The sequence below is a fragment of the Myodes glareolus genome, chromosome 11 (genome assembly GCF_982192425.1).
Source record: "Myodes glareolus chromosome 11, mMyoGla1.1, whole genome shotgun sequence".
In the NCBI taxonomy this organism is placed as follows: domain Eukaryota; kingdom Metazoa; phylum Chordata; class Mammalia; order Rodentia; family Cricetidae; genus Myodes; species Myodes glareolus.
The window spans coordinates 81,640,673-81,661,107 of NC_142036.1; the positions used below are offsets into that span (position 1 = coordinate 81,640,673).

General features: G+C 41.9%; 1 protein-coding gene across 1 annotated transcript in view; it reads right to left on the minus strand.

The window, feature by feature from the left end:
• The window catches only part of Dock4 (dedicator of cytokinesis 4), a 392,500-nt gene that overhangs the window by 165,041 nt on the left and 207,024 nt on the right, over nucleotides 1-20,435 (minus strand). The window contains 4 exon segments of the mRNA XM_087911826.1: nucleotides 2,196-2,284; nucleotides 6,430-6,562; nucleotides 8,692-8,752; nucleotides 9,278-9,359. Coding sequence (XP_087767952.1) covers nucleotides 2,196-2,284; nucleotides 6,430-6,562; nucleotides 8,692-8,752; nucleotides 9,278-9,359 — 365 coding nt within the window.

A 20,435-nucleotide genomic window follows, 5' to 3' on the forward strand; every position in this document is an offset into this window, starting at 1 on the left:
TCCGGGGCACTGATAAAATCCTTGGGTACCATATCACTTGCACGACACTAAGCCAAATGGCCACACTGGTGTGCACAGATAGGACTCTCCACACACACACGCAGGACAACAGTACAGAAGTCTCTAGTCAACTACAACTAAGGAATACGATCATGGCCTGCTCTCCATCGATACGGGAGGCTGCTCATGTCGCAATTCCTGTGCAATCACAAGGGCGTTAAAATGAACAGTTGGAGGAGTGTAACAGGGCACACCCTTCTTACAAAGGCAAAAATTCTAGAAATTTACCTGATTAGCAAACAGGATTTCTGGAGTGTATATACCATGTGTGAAAACTAGAATACATCATACATACAGAGATGGTATTAAAACATTTTGAATAGAAGGGATTGACAACAGGAAAAACAGCAGCCTTTTCCCAGTACGAACTTAATTTCTCTTGAAAACATTTATCAACAACTCTGTGGTCCACAGAGAAGACAGGAAAGGTAGCACATCTAACTACTGTGACTCTGCACATGGATTTCTCGCCCTCCTGTTCTCTTCACTATGTTCAAGGAAGTCACTAGAGCAGCGAAGTTGAATGAACCCCAAACGCCTTCCTGGGCTTACAATTCCCTCTCTTCAGGAAGACTGCACAGATCAAGGTGAGGAATGACGACTCGCCAAGACTGAAGGGAAGTGCTTGGCTGGAAAGTCTGAAGGTCTGAAGATCTCTTGCTTTGAACCAAAAGTACTGCACACTGATGCGGCTGGGAGCTGGGCAGGGCTTGGTCCAAGAGAACTAGAAGGGATGGGGAAGGGATCAGAGGGGTCTAAGTCACACACGTGCTGCCCATGGAAGACCTGGATGGAACTCAGACTTGAAAGAGAAGCATGGAAGGGTGGATGCTCTAAGGACAGGAGAGTCAGCAGAAACCAGCACAACCAGCGTGTGCCCAGATGCCCAGGAACTCATGTATCCCAGTGGACAACGAAATGGGACGGCTCCCACCACGGAGATGAGGCCTTTATATAAAGTGGTGTGTTAGAACGGAGTCTTTCATTCCCAAAGGTGGTAGCAACTATGTTTCATTCATTTGTTTTTGCAGTATAGTGGTCATCAGTAGAAAAGGGAAAGTTCGGGACTAAGGTGGTTTGTGTCTCCTTATCTGGTAGAGTCTCATTTAAAGAGCCAGAAAGGTGAAGCAATTGGGTGAGCCAATAATGTTGATAAAGGACACAAAACACGTGGGGCCCTGACCCAGCATGGCAAGCGTGCAGTGCGTCCTTCTGGAGCGAACAGAAGTCATCAGAAGGTCAACTCAGTTAAAAGTCATCAGAAAGAGATGTTAGCTAGCAAATCTACAGAAAAAAGATGGAAGACACCAAGGGTAGGAGAGATTAGGCTATCTCTCAAAGACCCAGCCAGACAACAGCTTTAGTACAAAGAACAAGCAAACAAAACACCCAGCCTCTCTAGGAATCAAATAAGAATTCGTGTTAATAATACTAAAAAAAAAATAATAATAATGGAGCCAGGTAACTTAAAATAAAATGTAGAGTATACTAAGAAGTGGCTTCAAAGGAACCAACCAATAATTGGCATATATATGTATATATCTCCTCTATATAGCCATAACCTATAAGGTATGATATGTTCTACAACATTTCTACTCTCATAAGACTGTGCACAGTAGACTTCATGGCGGCACATGACTATTGCAGTCTCTAAATAAGCATGCATACATTCTCTCTACGCGACACCACAGCCAGCACCACTCTCCTCTGCAGCCCCCTTCAACCACTTCAATATGGAAAACGCTGTGCTTGTTACCCAGTGTGATTCCGTTATTGTTCAGCGACAGGTAGGGACACAAGATTTCTACTGCATCTTACTGTCAAGTCTCCATGTACCCAACCATTACTATTGCTTAGTTTTTAGCTTACAGTAAAAACTTGAAGGCCCCAAGATATGACAGCACAGAACAAATTCAGATCCTCTACTGTTTTGAAAGAGAACGGAAAAAAAATTTTATATAAAGAATTATACTTGCAAGCCTATCACTATCTAGGGAAATGATGAACAATGTGCTGAATGTTTTGGGGCAGCAAAGAACAAAAGCCTGCAAGAGCCGGCTATTTCTACCTAACGCAGATGAATAGAAGGTCTGATGTGAAAGTGTCGGGAGAGGCAGCCGGGCGCACACACCCACCTGCGTTGGAGCCAGTCAAATTGTAACGTGCATTCAGCTTTTTGATGATGTTCTCGTGGATTTGATACCACTCACTCTCTGTATTACACCTGTGGAGACACAACCATTTGGTTAGTCGCTAACACAACCCCGCTCTTGGCTAGTACCACTAGAGCGTGCTTTTCTTCTTGCTGTCCTCAATGGCTAGCCATGAGGCCCACGCAGCATGCTTGTTCCAGTTCAGACAGAAATGCTTAACTTGGCCGGAGCTGACAATCTACCTCAACCCATTGAGTGGAAGGTGTTGAGGACTAAGTTGTTGATAACAGACTCAAACTTTCACTATTAGGTGAGTTACGTTTGGGGGCAAGTTGAACACGTTCTCTGCAGCGCTTTCTTCATGTGTTAAACTTGTGTAATTATCATAGTAGATATTAAATAAACACGGGCTGAAGTACTGCCTGGCATACAGTAAATGCTCAATAAATAAAGATTCTCATTAGAAAATTTTTGCCTTCTGTAACATGATCAGGTCTGGCTAAAGTCAAAAGGCAACCAATTAAGGGAAACAAAATCAATGCTAACAAAACCTACACTGGTGAAAGTCTGCCAGGATTTATCTGAGGGCAATGCAAAATACTTCCTGATTTTCCACGCCTCAGAGACATCACAGAATCATTTATTTTACCTTCAGACTGTTTATCTCTTTGATTTTGGCTCTTCTTTTCCTTTTTATTAATTTATTTTTATTATTTTTGGGGGGGCAGTACTGGGGATTGAACCTAGGGCCTTATACATGCGAGGCAAGTGTTCTCCACTATGCTATATAGTTACAGGCCTCATTTTCAGTTCTTGCTACTCACTAGCTCATGCTACCTTTGCATGGTTTAAGTCACCAGCTGGACCATCAGGGCTTTTAAGGGCAGGATATAGGATAGTTGGTATTTGCGTACCACTGAATACTTTGGACAAAGTAAAGCCTTAAAACTACAACTGCATAGATGGATGGGTGGATGGATGGATGGGTGGGTGGATGGTAACTGGATGTCTCACTGACTAGTAACTCCTCATGGCTAACAATCATTTGTGTCTCCTGGTCAATTGTATTGCAACCACTGCTCTAACGAGGTTGCAGACAACTTCCTAAATAGATGTATTCCTAAATAATTCTGCCATTATCTTTTATAAGCTACAAATGATCCCTCCTGAGGACCTTGGCTATCAGGACTCAATAAAATATCAAGCCAATGCCAATGTTCCACAGCACCAATCCTCCTTGAAATGAGCATGTCTAAGGTATATAATTCACCATTGGTAGCTTACATAGTACATAGCATCAAGGATCGTCCAGGATAAACATTGTGTGAGATATTTTCAGGAAAGCTAACAGTAGAATACCAAACTGAGATTTGGCTCTGAGAAGACTATAAAATCTTAAATGAAAATCATTCCCCCATCTAGTTAGATGACATAAAATTCTACTTAGTCCATCTCATCTTTGATTTTCTTATTTCTGTCCCGTAGGGAAGAAAGGAAGATGGTTTGTTTCCTGAGAGACTCTAGAATTCATGTTTTGACCTAAAATACCTCCAAAAAAATTCAAAAGCCCTAACGCAGGTGACTGAAATATCTTCCACCTTCAGACAAGGTATTTGTTACTTTTTTTGAGTCCCAGGTGGAGGTAAGGATTCGTTCACTTGAACAAATAGAATTTCTTCCAAATGGATTCCAACGAGCATTTCGTTTGAGCGTTATTAAGTAGGTTCCTTCCTACTGTCAGAGAAAGAAGGCTTTCACTGTTAGTTTATTCTCTTGGAACTGTTTTGTAATTGGCTGAGTCGGCAGGAGAAAGCATAACCAATAACATAATTTGATTCTTAAGAAAAAGAAGATAATGAAAAACTTACAAGGAGCAGCACAGTTTATTTTCACAATGGTCTTTTTCAGGCTGTTGTATAATCAGGGGTGACTCCTGTCACTCTCAGTCGCCCAGGGGTGAAATAGACACACTTGTCACCACACCTGGGAAGACTATGCTAGGAAACAACGAAGCCATGTCTGCAAAGACTTTTGGCTTTCTTCAGTAGCGCTCAGTTCTCTCATGCCCACGTCACTAGACAGGGCTGTGAAATAGCATCCAAGAAAATGGAGGTAGATGAACTGGAAGCTCAGGTTACAGAGTCAGACATATTTCAATACCCTTCCTTAGTACCTGGGTGAGTCTGCTTCTGTGTGAGCTGATCTAAGCATTTGCTTCATGGGTTTGCTTTGGGGATGAAGTGGCACAGCACATGCAAAGGGCTGAATAGAGTTTTTTCTTTTCTTTTCTTTTCTTTTCTTTTCTTTTCTTTTCTTTTCTTTTCTTTTACACAGTATGTGTGGTGGCTTCAATAGGAATGGGTCCCACAGACTCTTGTGTTTGAAGGTTTGGCCCATAGGGAGTGACACTATTAGGAGGTGTGACCCTGTTAGAGCAGGTGTGGACTTGTTGGAGGAAGTGTGTCACTGTGGGCATGGCTTTGAGGTCTAATAGATTCCGGCAATGCCCCTGGTGGCACAGTTTCTCCTTCTGCTGTGTGAGAATCGAGATGTAGAAACCCCAGCTTGTTCTCCAGCATCATGTCTGCCTGCATGTCTGCACATTTTCTGCCATGATGATAATGGACTAAACCTCTGAACTGTGAGCCAGCCTCAATTGAATGTTTTCCTTTGGAAGAGTTGCTGTGATCATGGTGTGTCTTCACAGCAATTAAACCCTAACCAGGACAGTGTACAACCCAAGGAAAGAGGACTGTTATTAGCCACTGTGGTCTCAACTAAGCTATATTTTATGACTATGAGCAACATTTAAGAAAACTATCAGAATGGATTGAATCACAACCATTAATGATGAGTGTTGCCATGAGAAAAGAGAGTCACAAGTGTATTGCCCACTAGTTTCAAGATGTTTTCAAGTTTAAAATGAAGGTCATAGGGTTAGCCCACTTAGAAAGAGAAAAAAAATATCTCTAGTACAAAACCAGATGCTATAGAAAACAAAATCTGTTTGTCAACGAATTATTGAATGTGCTTTGGTGGCCTCACTGAGTGGAAAATTAGATAAATCCATGAACCCCTGCAGCTGTGGTCACAAAGTCATCTTGTGACCAAACATTGGCAAAGAACCGATTGTACTATCACCCCTCCCCCCAAAACCCACCATACAAAAAACAAGACACCGACTGTTATATAGTATAAGTAGCAACACAAGTTTGCTCATAGAACTGGCCTACAACACAGTCCTTGAACCCAAAAGTGGATGCTCTACTGTGTCTGCCTGGATCATGATACTGTCCATCAGATCTTATCTACCAAGGCTATGTGCAGGTGTCAGGGTAGGCTGATGCAAACACATGTTTACATAATCAACTTAGATATCATTTAACTTAAAATCTGGTCTAGATCTTCTTAGGAGTATTAGGGGTTTAAATTAACTGAGACCCACTCCCACACAACATAGCAATCTTAACCCCAGGATCTTGGAATGTGACCTTCTTTGGAAAGAGGGTTTTTAAAGAGGTAACCAAGTTATGATGAGGTCATTGGGGTAAGCTTTGAACCAATATTATTGTGTCCTTACAAAGAGAGAAACAGACACAAAGACTTTTGCACACCAAGGGTCATAGGAAGATGAAGGAAGAGGTTATGGATGCCATAACAACAGGAATGGATGCCATAGTAACAGGTATGGATGCTGAAGAGAGCATGGAACAGATCTCTACACAGTCCTTACCGCTGAAGGAAGCAAACTCACTACAACATCACCTCAGATTTTTATCCTCCAGAGCTAACTGGAAGATGGTAAACTCTGTTGCATAAGCCAACATCCTCAGGGTCTGTTCCTGAAGCAGCTCCAGTCAGTTAACACACAAAGCAGGAGGGCAACCAGCCGGGCTCCCTCTAGTGATTCTAACTCATTCACGACTTCCTAAGGACAAGTTAGTAGTGTAAAGGAATGCTGGTAATCTGTCTATGTAGATGGTCGACTTAAACCAGTAAACTGCATTTATTGCTTTTCCACTCTGTGGTTCCTCCATCTGGCAGTAGCTCACGGGCTCATCTGGAGCAGGGCTGTAGATTGTAAGGATTTTGACAAATGACTCAAATTCACCTTTTCTCCTATTGTTCAATTATCCATTAAACGAACAGCCACCAAGGCAGGATCCCCAGGCACACCCAGTGACCATGCTAAGCCCACCACATGCATTTTTCTTACATGTACACTTTCAGGACTAGGTCATCCTTTGTCTCTCCTGTTAGAAGGTCCGCGATGCTGAGAACCGCACAGCCGAAAGGTCGCCGGTACTGAACGCTACAGGCGTTCTTCTTTTCCCCTGCTCCCATCCGACCTGTCCAGTTAGTAAGCAGACATATCCATGAAGACATGTGAGTAAATGCAACTTAGACACAGGTACAAGACAGCCCACAGGCAACGGAACCAGGTCCTGAAAAGGAAATGCCTTAGGGCAAAAGGAGACCTCACTTCAAACAAGGACTCTTGTCTAATCACCCATATGTCTGACCTTGAGTGAGAGGCTTAAACTCTGAGAATGGCCAGAACATGAGACACACGTAGAAACACAAAGATTGGAGTAGATCTCATGTATGGGAAACATCTTCTCACTTTGATGACTTGTGAAACCATCCCATAACGCACAAATCATGAAGGACAGTCGTGGTACCCATTTCATCTTCTACCTTAAATAGTGTATATTCAAAAATAAAAAAAAACATTTTAAAATTTTAACTTTAGTTCTATGTCCTTTGGTACCATATCTTGGGACATGACTGTAACCCCAGCACTTGGAGGCCAAGATGAGCTTCTAAGAGTAATGCCACCTTGGGCTGTCTAGCAAGATCCTGTCTCAAAATCAAAAACAAAATGATTCACATCTGAAAGAAATCAGATTGGAGCCTCTGAACATAGCAAGTACAAGTGATCAAATGCCTTGTCCCTGCCTTGGGACACAGGTGCTTTCCAACTCAGTCCTGTGGGGTATTTGTGGGGTGGTTCTAACAGTTAAAAATTTTTAGCTTGTTTTAAATCTTCAAGTGTTTTTAAAGATTTTATTGATTCATACGGGTGTTTTGCTGGTGCGCCTACCTGTGCACCACATGGGTGCAGTGCTTGCAGAAGCCAGAAGAGGGCATCGGATCCCTTGGAACTGGCATTATAAACAGCTCTGCTCTATGTGAGTGCTGGGAATCAAATTTAGATTAAGTGCGCTCAACCACTTTTTGACCTCTCCAGTCCCTGTTGAGTGTTTTAATACGTGCAGAGAGCACATTGTTTCTTATTGGTATTTAACTAACAATCATTATTTTTGTAGACTACAAACAAGATGCTGGAGCTAAAATAGTGAGCTAACAGAGATGGGAATTAGTAAATTAGAACCCCAATAGGTCCGTATTTTATTTCCCATCTGAACAGCACTCTTCAGTGTATCCGGATGGATCTGGTACCCCTCCTAGTCTAATCTTAAATAGGAAAACAAGATGGCACTATTCAATTTGCTGTTTGTCAGTCGGTCTTTCTTTTTCACCATCCCTCTTTCTCTAGTACATGCACTACAGAATCTGAAGCAAACACTGTGGAGAAGGCAGACTGAGAAGCCCTGCTCTCTCTGGGGAAGACCCCGCACTGAGCATTTCCCAATTTGATCCAGTTGGCCTCGTCCCTTTCGTTCCTGGACACAGTTTGAGGATCTCTTTTCTGGCTGTGTGGGCAAACACAGATTTGGTGCAATCACAACCAGGAAGATTTGATGCTAGTCTTGGTGTTATCAACTGTAAGACTGATGATAACAATTCAGCTCTGCTTGGTTTCCCGGAAAGTCCTCTAAATAGCAAGAAAGAGGAGAGGAAGGTACAATATTGAGGAATCAGCTAAGCCCTACACAGGAAGAACAGAGGCGGTGTTACCTAGTACTCTGGGATGAGTGGAGGTTCAAAACCTAACTTCTCTTTTTATGTCCCTTCTTTTCTTTCCAAATCTGGCCATAAATTCCCAGAACTGAGGAGTTACTGCTTTTGCTCTTGGCAGCCAGTGAGGGTCACTATGCCCTTTTCCCAGTAAAGCAGGTACAAGTGACATTCTATAAAAAGCAAGAAGCATCTGTCCTTGACAGATAATAATCTTCTCTTTAATTTCACTGCATCAAGAACATTGTCAGATAAGTCTTAACCTTTCTCAAGTGCTTTACTTTAGCTTTATTGCTGATAAACTTCCAATGATGGAACCAGTAACTACTGTTTTGCAAGGATTTATTTGACCAATAGGGAGTAGAGATAGGTAAGCAGTTCCTACATCAACATTTATTTTGATGACTTATGATCATGAAAATCTTGTGAGGGGGAAAGCGACAGTCACTATAACTATATCTTGCTATATACATACATATATACATATACATACTATACCAAATCACATAGAGACCTCATGGGTATCATTCCCAACAGCCACATGTGCTGAACTTACCGATTCGGATAATGTGTACGGTGATGTAGATGTCCTTCCTGAGGTCACTGCTACCTAAATCCTAGTGAGAAACAAAGGTTGGTTATTTTAGAATTCCTATTTCACGCAGCCACATTCAAAAGCTTTGTGTGGTCTCTCACAAGCAAGGATGAAGACGCATATTGATATCAGCCATGGAATGCCTGGGGCAGCAGGACATTGTTCAAACCCAAATCTAAATACATCACAGCTGCTGATGAGCCCATGGAAAACACTGAGAAATAAAGACCATCATCAGACCACTGCTGATCAAATCTCTTATTCGTTCATTAAACCCTTGAGAAGCGTGCACTGGACAGCCAGCACCGTGCCTGGCCCAGCCACCACCAGGCTTTTGCAAGAGTCTCTCAGAGTCGGCAGTACTCTAACAAACAGGTGTTTCCAACAGAGTGAAAAACACAGTAAGGGAAGCAAGTCCACTGTGATTGAAGTCAATCAGAACTCCAGCTATTGTGACCTGTGAGCTATTTAAAACGTTTAAGCAGAGCCACGGCTCTATCTTTCAATCACTTAATTCTCCTAAGCAATAAACTAAGGGTGCACTTACCACAAAGAGAGAGCAGTGTCGTTCGGGTTTATCCGGGGCCTTAGGAAGCCCATTTCTATTCAGTCTCAAGAAAAATCTCTCACTACAAGGGAAAGACAGTTGAATACTTAGGAAATCATTCCATATTTATCTTTTTCTAACTGTTCTTGAAAGCTCAACACCAAAGAGCACTGAATACAGCAAACATTTGCTTCATTTCTGACAGAACTGGCAAGGCAGGAACTGTATACACACATATGCGAAAAATTAGCCTTTCCAGCCATAGGATGTTTCCCCGTTAGTCGTATCACTGCCATTGTTCCAAACAGTAGAAAACAATGCATGACGTGAGATAGTCCAGTCCAGTCCTCCCTGTGTTTCAGAGCTAAGCTGTTTTAATGATTTACATCATATAGCTTAATTTAAATTAATAAATGGCTTTGTAGTTCATGGTTTTCTATGTTTCTTCAAAACACAAATAGATGCTTCAATTCATGAAGCTTGGATTTACTTTGATCTACAAGTATACAGAGCCTATATCGGATAATACAGTGTCACCCAGGTTTATAGCAAACACAAATGACTCACTTTGTCAGTCAGCCAGTTATTTAAGACCATAAATGTTTGAGGATACTATATATATTAGAAGTAATGTAGGACACGTTTATTTATGTTCAAAAATTAAAATAATTGCCTACCCAAGAAATATTAAAACATCCACTATCTCCAGTGTTCAGTCTCCCACTGAATTTCAAAATCTAATGGAAGAATCAAATAACTGGCTGCCCCAGGCAGGAAACACAAAACCAATATCTACGAATGTGAAATGATCACATGATGTGACCTTGGCTACTGCAGGTTCAGCTCAGTGAAGAAGGCGGCACACGGGGTGCTAAACATCAGCTTATAACCTACCGGCTTACACATTACATTCATCTCCATATCCTTGCCTTAAATAATGACTCTACCACTCAGATGCTACAAGGGGGACAATCAGAACCATAAGCAGACCTCTAAGGGAGGACATGCGTTTCAATTTACAATGCCTTGGAAACACTTCTATTCTCTTTTGTGATGGATGGATACATTTAACAGATTCAACTGCCTGGCTAACCTCCCTATTTTCTTACATTATGCCTATTCTTGACCTCGCGTATGAGACAGGGCAACCAATACACATTTATATGGGGCCATGCTCATTTCTCTTAGCTAAGCATCTTCTACAGAGTAGGTGGCCGACATAGAGTGAAGGGGGAGAAGATAAATTGCTGTGAGGTTCTTCAACTGAAATAACAATGGCCGTGAGAGTCTGAAATGCAGGCTGGGAGGAACAAATACAACTGGGGATGCGAAGTGAAAACAGTCTTGTCCATTACTCATCATATACATGCATAGACATACATGCATATTTGCTCTTGTCCACGGTCAAAGAACTCACGTGACTAAGAGCTGCATCTTGTGTGTTTGCTGAAAATCTTTGCTCCTCATTTGAAAGTTTTACGGTTAAATTATTTTTCTATTCTACATAAATATTGGGCAAATATTTCACTAATATGGAAAATATAGATAGTTGTGGTCATGAGCACTTGTGAGGCTGAGGCCAGAGGATTGCCCTGAGTTTGAGGCCAGCCTGGGATACAGGACAGCCAGGGCTACATAAGAAGCCCTTGTCTTGAAAATCCAGAATGCAAAGGGCACTGTCATCTGTGTCTCTGGGACCATCACGGGGCACTGGCTGGCACACCTGACCCTAAGGCTTCAGACTTCTACTGCGCCTTCCGTGCCCATAGGGATGAAGGAAACATTAATTTTGATTCAGCAGACTACAAAGCAGCTCCTAGTTAAAATTTGTTTCCTGACAAATTTGTTTTTCTCAAAAATATGACTTGGGATATACACAAAGTCAAAACTTCCCAACAATTTAAGATTGTTATTTTATTTAGTCAAAACTGCTAAGGTTTAAGCAGTCAAGGTTTAAACGGTCGTGATGCTTAGCTTCTTATTGATCCATTACTAACATGTAGGTGCTAATTAGACTTAGCACGCCACACAAACAGTGCGTTCCCCTGCTCTGCATCGTGGGCAGTGTGCCCGCGAACGGGCGTCAGTGTGAGGCTTCTTCTATCATCACTGAAACACTGAAAGTTTCGCACTAGATTATGATTTAGCTACTGAAACAATACAAAGCAATAAAACTCATATGCAAAAAAACTATCAGACATTTTACGTATTAAAACCCCAACTTTATACTGTTATAAAAACTATTCTTTATCTATAAGTTTCATCAGTATTTGGGTTTATCCACTTTTATGTGACTTCTGAAGAATTCTGTTTGAGAAAGAGATCCTTTTGGCTCGGTCACTCCTTTAATTCGACTTGTCTAGACAGAATCCTGATTATGCAAGTGTCATACTATATCATATCCTGTCCCAGAAAGAACATCAATACACACTAAGCCAGCAAAGCATCCTCCAGTTGAAGCATGCCTTGGAGGGGAGGACAAAAATAGGTTGAAAGTGGGTCCTACAGAGCAAGTTGTTAGAAACCAGACAGCAAATCTCCACATCCAGCAACACCAGTCTATTCATTTGGTGGCACGGTGTTGGGTCACAAAATCAGTTTCCTTTCAGCTTTAGCTGACACCGCGACTACTTATCTAGCAAGCAATTTGAGGAAAGCAATGCACTTCAGAATCTCTGAACTATAACTCCCTACTCTCACATTTGAGAATACCATCATAACATATGTTTTCCGAGCCGGGAGAGAAAGCAAACAAGTCCAAGCTAGCTCATCTAGCACATCTGGCAGTCTCGGGACAGTCACGCGTGAGGGCTAACGACCACACACAAGTGTGTTTCTGATGCTCTGTTGCAGGCTCGCCTCTACTGCGATCCTCTAGTAAGAGTGAGGGAGAAGTGCTTGATATTTTGTAAACTTACAAGTGTCTTATTACAACGCGTGCCAGACCCACTGAGTGTTTCTATTCCTGTCTGCAGCAGAAGTCTGTGCGTCCGTCTTATACCATGAGCAGCTAGGATGTAGATTTGTAACTAGCAGCCCTGTACATCCCCAGCCTCTACCAATGACTTGGCAGTCCTTGACTAGACTAAACAATCTTTTAAGGTAAAAACAAAACTTAAAACAAAGAATTTCAGATATCTGGAAAGCTTTAAAGATATTCTCTCAGTGTTCTCTTTCCCCATGAGGCCTGAAAAGTCAGTTTTCAGTAGTAAAACAGGCAGAATTTCCCAGCAACACCTCAACCAATGGTGCCCCGTGACCCCTTGTTAAGGGTTACCTAATTAGCAGATGGTAGCTCTGAATGCTAGATCATTTCACCTTCCCTTCTCCCCATGGTCATTTTACATCTTCATTAGATGAAATCGGATACATAAAATGCACTGTGGTACAGTATTTAAAAAGTAAACATAATATTTAAAAAAAAAACCCAGCAACAACAAACCCTGCAGTGACATGAGGTTTTCTAATGCTTTCTTCTTAAATATTAAACAGAATATTTATGTCAGGAACACTGGGAAGTGAAAGTTGATATGTTATCATTAGAGAACAAACATCATGACTCGAATTACTTTTCTACTGCCATGGTCTCCTAGAGAAAGAATTTCACTACTGGGGAAGTTGAGAGCCACCTGAATTCTATATGTGAGCCATTATAAATCTCAACTATAAACTAATTGACTAATTCTTTCTTTGGAAATAAAGAACAAATCATAATTATTATTTATAACTTACCTTCATCTAACAATGTTACGAGGGGAAAAGCACAATGAAAGAAGAATATAAACGAGCAGCCGTGGCAAGGTGCCTGGGCAGACGTAATGAAGGAGGCTGTGGACTCTGGGCCAGACTCTATAATTTAGGCTTTACAGAGATCTCATTTAATTCCCACACTGCTCTACTGGGAAAGAACTATTATCATCTCTGTCTGATGCATGACAGAGCAGGGGCTTGAGATATCAGGCAAGTTGCCCAAAGGCGCATGGGTCGTCAAGGATGGGGCCATCTTATCAACCTCCAGAATCTGACTGGAGAGTCTTGGCTCATACCCACAGTGGTACCCTGTCTTTGACAGAACAGAGAAATTCAGAAGTGACAAAGAAGGGTGAGACTATGTTACAAGAAAGAAACTAAGAAAAGGTTTAAAATGTTTATGTTTTAAAAAGTTTAAATAGAATTTAAAAATACTTGAAATGAATGAAACTATAAAACAACTAATAACCTGGGTTTATGAAAGTTACATCTATGATTGCCTGCTTAGGCCAGCTACTGAACTATGAGGTCCTAATGAGGTCTCTACAATTGAAAAGTACATTCCAACAGCCTGGTGTAGTAGACGTCTCCCTGCAGAGACACCGAACGCCAGGAGAAGCACCTTAAGAACGTGAAGGGACTAGGTCACCTTCTCAGGTCCTCCACCCTTTGCCTCAGTCACTCTGAGCCAGGAACCGCTGGTTACAAAGTCTGTGTGGGAGGTTCAGAGGGCCACCAGGCCAGACCCAAGAAAGTCCTTTGGAGAAACAGTATTGAGAGGCCCTCCCTGTAGGATAATTCCTATATAAAATGTCCCATTCCAAGAGGAAGGCAATGAAAGAATCTAATTACCAAAGTCAGAAATTTTGATATTTTTATATGACATATATTATTATATTTCAAAGAGATTTATATTTTATACAAAGATTTTATATTCTCCAACATGGATTCATGTTATCACTCTAAGGCTCCTTTCACATAAGAATGGAACTTCTCTAAGGATGAAGAGCTTGGGAAAGTCACACTACACAAACTTTATTCATAACACAGGGAGTGATTAGTATCTGGGGCTGAACCAAGTGGTGCAAAGGATTCTGAGTGAATTAACCTATAAAAAATTACAAAGAACACTTCAAAACAGTGTTGAGTAAGACAAACCACTTGAAACTTATTTACAGCCTCCATAGTTAGTGATAGTAAAATGGAGGGAACATTTTAAGGGCATGTCTTTATAAGCTAATCAGAAAACGAAAGGAAGTGTCCTAAACTTTTATAGTCATGCAAACCAACCACAGCAAAAACCAAACCAACCTTCAACATAGCATCTTCGAAAATGCAAAGCTACTAGCCTTGGGTTTTGCTATGTTGTGCTATGGTAAGAGGTAACATCCTTGCGATATTCCAGAAGCTGAGGGAGAAACGGCAGGAGCACCGAGAAGGCAGTGGTATAGCTCAACAGTATGGACCTTAAAGCCTCCATCTAGAAAGGAATGGAAGGCAAGTGCCAAGGAGTCTTAATGGTTTCCCTTACTTCTTCTCAGACGCTTTTTCACTAACAGGGCAAAATGCTTCCAATGATATTTTATAAGAGATTATATCCCCCCCCCAAATACCTCAGAATGCTACCCTAAATATTCCAACCTGGCATAAGGTTTGTGGCAATGAAGAAAGAGAGTTAAGAAGCAGGAAATACAGAAATCTCTGCCCTTCCTCAATCTGCCTGAAAGCAAGACAACGACTTATAAAGACCAAAGGTACCAGCCACCTCTTCCACCTGGGAGAACAGTGTTCCCCAATAAAGACCACAGCAGGCCTCTGTGGGCCTGGAGACGGCAGCAGATGTTCTACGCACAGCACTTTTATTAATCACCCTTGGCCATTTATTTGCCTTCCCACAAATTGTTGACCCTTAGAAACTCAATATCTTCCCTTGTTTAGTCACTTCTCTTAAAATGTGGCTTGTCTTTGAAGATGCTGTGTAAGCTGGAATTCAAACCACCTCTGAGAATTGCTCATTTCCTGGCTACCTCCCACGTGTAGATTAAACATCCATCATTGCCATCATCATCATCATCAACATCATCATCATCATAGTTTTGAGACATTCTGTTGCCAGGCTGTCTTAGACCCATGCAACCCAAGCTGGCCTCATCCTCATGATTCTCCTACTTCTTTCTGCTTCCAAATGCTTAGAGGTCTGTGTCAACCCATCCAGTGCCCCTTCTCCTCTTAGTTCATCTCGTCTGTAACAAAAGGCTGAGGAAAAAAAATCACCCCTGTCCAGCCCAAGGCCAGTCAGAGAGCTATAAGTGTATCCTTTGCTTCAACGGGTTACAAGGAACATTTGAAATGGAAAAGTTTCAAGGGCATCACGACAGGCTGAGTTAATGCTGCTGTCCCAGGTCACTGTGAAAAGTGAACAAGAGGTGTGGAAGCAGCACTGAGATACCTTCTGAACCTTGAAGTTTGGTTCTCATGGGTACATGAAGGATGGAGAGACCCTGTACCCAAAGAGAATGACTGCGGAGTGGAAAGAGAAGAAAGTCATGCAGCCTTCTTATCCAGGAGCCCCTCCTCTGCTGTGGTCCTACTTTCTCCTGTAATTAATGCTCAATTTCTAATCAGGAGGTCCTGATTTATTTTGGTGGATGTTTGAAAACATTTCCCCATGACTAATTAGTCACACTAAAGAGTCCTTTTTACTCCCCAAAGCCTTAACACATCTCTATTGCTGTCTGTCTTTTATGGCTTTCTTAAGTGGCTACAAACAGGCTACAATGCCCTGCAATCCCATGGACAAAGACTTTCTCCTTTTCTTCCCCAAGCACGGGATCAACCCACTAATAGGACTTCCCTTTGCAAGTCTTACTGGAGAAGATCATTAGTGCGCTAATTTTAAAGCTATAGTAGCATTACAACCATGATATCTTTGGATTAAAAAGAAGTGGAAAAGGAAACCATAGTTGGACTGAGCACAACACAATCCTTTACCTAAGACAGAAGCAGACTTTTAACAGGCCAGGCCAGGTTCAACGAGTACATACCTGCTATGCAGAGACTGATCATACAATCTGAGGCTCTGTCAGGTAAAGGATCAGCTGAATGTTACACAAGAAGATACATTTTTAAAGTATAGCTAAGATTACTACAATTTTCACTATCAAAATAAGTCAATTTAAGCTCTGTGTAAAATTCTTAGATAAACACTGTTTAAGAATTAGGAAAATATGTATCAAGGATACTGTGAGAAAGGACTTCAACATCTTAACAAATAACCCCAGAATTGTCAAATGGGATTATGCAAAATTAAGAGTCTGTATAGCAAAAAAGCAATCAGCAGACTAAAGAAACATGCCTACAGAATGAAGGGAAAATGTTTATCAACTACACATCAATCAGGAGACTAACATTCAGAGTGCATAAAGAACTATGTACCACCAACCCCCAAATCATTCAATCATTGATGGACTCACAAACTGAACAGAATGTTTTTTGAATGAAATCTTTTTAAACACCTTTAGCCATCGGTGAAACGTCTACTAAAATTACTTTACAATTCTATTTCATGAACAGTCAGAAGAGCCCATTAAGAAATAAGTGGCAAGCGATGTTAGCAAGGATGCCAGGAAAAAGGAGAAGCCACGATACATGGACGGTGGAAATGGAAATTGGTAGATCCACTATGGAAATCAGTATAAAGGCTTTTCAGAAAATTAAAAATATAACTGTCATGGTCAGCCACACCACTCCAGTGTCTAGACACAGAGGACTCTAAGCCAGGGACACTTGCAGATCCGTGCTTATTTTCTGAGCTATTCACAATAGTAGAGAAACAGAACCAGCCTAAATGTAAATCTATAGATCACTATTTTTTTTAAGAAAAAAAAGGATAATAAAGATCCAGAGACAAATACCACACGTTCATCTCATTTGCAGATTTGACATCTAAGTGTATACAGAAACGTGTCCAAGAGTGCGTGTCTCTCTCTATGTAAACTAAAAAGTAGAAACTGAAAAGAGGGGAGGAGAACCATGGCACATGCGTGAAATAAAAGCAGAACGGGCCACCACTTGGGGAGGGAAGTGGGACCAGCAAGAACTGGACAGGAGGTGAGCGATGACGAGGGCGTCGTGAGAGGAGGATGGATTAGATAAAGTCTAATCACACCTGTCTGCAAATGCCCTCTAGTCCTATTATTTAGGATTCTGACTAAGAATGAGTGGGAGGGAGGCGCTTGCTTTAGCCTTTCTCCAGAGAACAAGCCAGAAGTTTAATAGGAAAACAAGCCCTCAGCAGAGGAAGCAGAAGTAGACTCCGGGTAGAGCGACAGTCAAGAAAAACAAGGTCAGGAAGTATGACAATCTGCGTGAAGGAAGAGTGTCTCAGGCTCATTCTTTCTGGAATGTGCTAAATTTGATCACGGTAAAGACTGTACCCTTCCCATTCTTCGAGGGAGAAGTCAATGTGACCTATATACAGTAGTTATTCTGAGTCTGCGAAATCCTGCCCTCCTTGTTAGGAGACCGTGTTTAATAAGGAATGTTGAAAACAAGCAAACCAAAGCTCTTTTTTAAGCACTTTGTGGTGAAGTAGGCATTTAAAAAAAATCAATAAATAAAGGTTAAGAAGCCACAAATGAAAACAGAATGATTAAATGAAAACCCATGTAATTCAAGCCCCTTAAAACAATAAATAAATCTTTCATGTATTTTGTTTTTAATCCCAAAAAGGATGTTCTGAAGGCTGTTTTTTAATTGTTGATTTTACTTTTATTTTATGACTATTAAATCCAGAATATGTATTGTGGCGCATGCCTATTAACCCAGTACTCTGGAGGTGCAAGCAGGAAGATCACTAGGAGTTCAAGGCCAGCCTGATCTACGTAGCAAGTTCCAGACTAGCTAGGACTTCATAGTGAGACAATCTCAAAAAAACAAAACAAAACAAAACAACAAAAAAACCCAACAAAATGCATAGTGACTAGCATACTTTTATATATGATGCTACAAAAGGAATGATTTAGAAACTGTCTTTAATTTTCTCAACATTTTGAACCTAAGTAGAAGTCAAGATTTGGGAGGTCACGGTTTTTATACACCTTTCCCTAGATGAGCATTTGGCCTTAAGGGGGAAGCTACTTGCTGGCTCACTAAATGCACGAATGAGCAACCTTTAATAATTGCACAGCGATGGTGTGACACGCACAAGTCTAACTGGCGGAAAGCAGGCACACCCTGCTTCGCTTTCAATCCCAAACTTCCAAATGCTTCGGGAGGAATGCCAGACATTTATCTGATGATTTCTGTGTGCTTTTTAGCACGACAGGGTTTGCAAACGATGGCTCCCGAGAGAGCACAGCCCCGATTAGCTCAGTGTAACATGAAATGGCTCTTAGGGAAGCACTCAACACTCTGGCTCTCTTAGTAAGGAGCACACCCCGCTGGAGGCGAAGGAGGATGGCCAAGATGAAGGTACTAATGGCATGATCTTTTAATGCCTTGCAGCCATGGTGAGGCGAGACTTAAAAGCTTCCTTTAACTGCATCACCCCGCCCTCCACAGACACACACCCTGGGTAATCAAGCTGCAAGGTGCTGAGAACATAAAGGTGATGAGAGGGTAGAGCCCCAGCATTAATGATTCCTTGGCCAATGTCAAATCCTCCTGCCACATAAATGGCACCGAATGCTAAAGGAGCCCTTGTGAAGTGGTTACTTTATGTGACGATGGCTTATCTCGCAGAGAACGTGTGAACACTAAATTATTTCCCTAAAGGAAGCAACTGGGGAGAACATGAAGAAAGACAGAGATGATCCTAATACTAGTTAGGGGAGGGTGCACTAATCTGTTCTTGATGAAAAGCATAGGGACTTCTGGTCACCTCATAAAATCCTGCCCAATTTAAGAAAAGCGAGCCATCTGCCTGAGTGCTTAGAACCAAAGAAAAGGAGAAGCCAAATCAAGTCCGGGACCTCTGTAAGCTTCTGGCTTTATGAACTAGTGTTATAGTCATTTACTAATGTTAAATAATCAGTGGTGTATTTATATCATAAAATGCTGTAGAGGAGAGCGGTTTAGTTATACCCGATGTGCTCTCGATCCGAATAAAGCAGCATTGCCTCACTCACCTTCTTTGTATTTGAGTCTCCCCCCAGCAGCTTCCTGAAAACTGCTGCCAATAAAGGCCACCAGAAGTGTAGAGCCATCATTATCATTTCTTAATGTGTCACACCAGAGTGAACAAATGAGGGACCAAAGATCCAGTGAGCTTAGAGGTGAGAACAATCCCAATTCCCAGGCACCTGCTGAAACAATCAGATGGTGGAGAAAAGGGGGAGAGGGAAGCAGTTGTGTTGCTCAACACGAGGCCCCAGGAAGGTCCCGTGGGTCACTGCTGGACAGACACCCACGGCGAATCTATGCCAACATGTCTAGACACAGTAGGAAACGTCCTGGGCCCGATGGGATGGCTGATAGCACCACACTTCAAGAAGGGTCACTAAATGCCTCGCCTACTAGTTTTGCTCTATGCACTGTGCCCCTTGCTAGCCTGGCTGGGCACTTTTCCCTGCATCAGTTCCTTGCTTTGGAAACCCTGTCCTATGAAATCAGGAACACAGACCTAAGCCTACAATCTATCAGGGTCAAAACACTAAGTGTTCCTAATTTATGGAAAGATGGAGATGTTGAATGTGTATGATCAGACCATGCTAGGCTTCAAAGGATGCGTCAAACAAGTCAGGCTAGCATGGGGCCCAGGGAATTAACATCCTTAAAGGCTCTACTAACCTCATTATGTACTATAGCCAAACAAAATAGTATCATTTTCTCTTCGCCTGAGCTAGATACATTTTCTATGACATCAGCCTCTGAAGTGAATTATTGCATCTATGAAAGCAATTTCTGACTCTCTCCACCTGGACACAGGATCCCCAGCTTTCTTATTCCTATCCTCACTGTGGTGTTCCAGGGTACAGTCCCACCTCGGGCTTCTGCCTGCCCTTTCTTGAGCAGCCCTGGCTAAGGTAATATGGGCTCCATGCTCCCCGTTTACTAGTCAGTCTCTCTAAACTTTAAGACACTGCAATATCGTAAGCAAAGCATCACCAATTCCTTGGAATGTGTGATTTCCCCAAGAAAGCAAGGGCAGCCAGCACACAATTCTAGCTAGGATAACGTACACTTCCTCTTTCTGCTTAGAAATCCTTGTCATCATAACCAGAGCCCACTGACAAACTGCTGGGTACCAAGCAACATCCTATGAGTTTAACATTCAAGAAATCCCACTAGGAAAGCACTATTATCCTCACGAAGTCCCACTAGTTTACAGCTAGAAGAGATGTGAAATTACATGCCCAGGCTGATGGAGCAACGCCAGAATTTCCACCCAGATCATCCGACCTCAGAG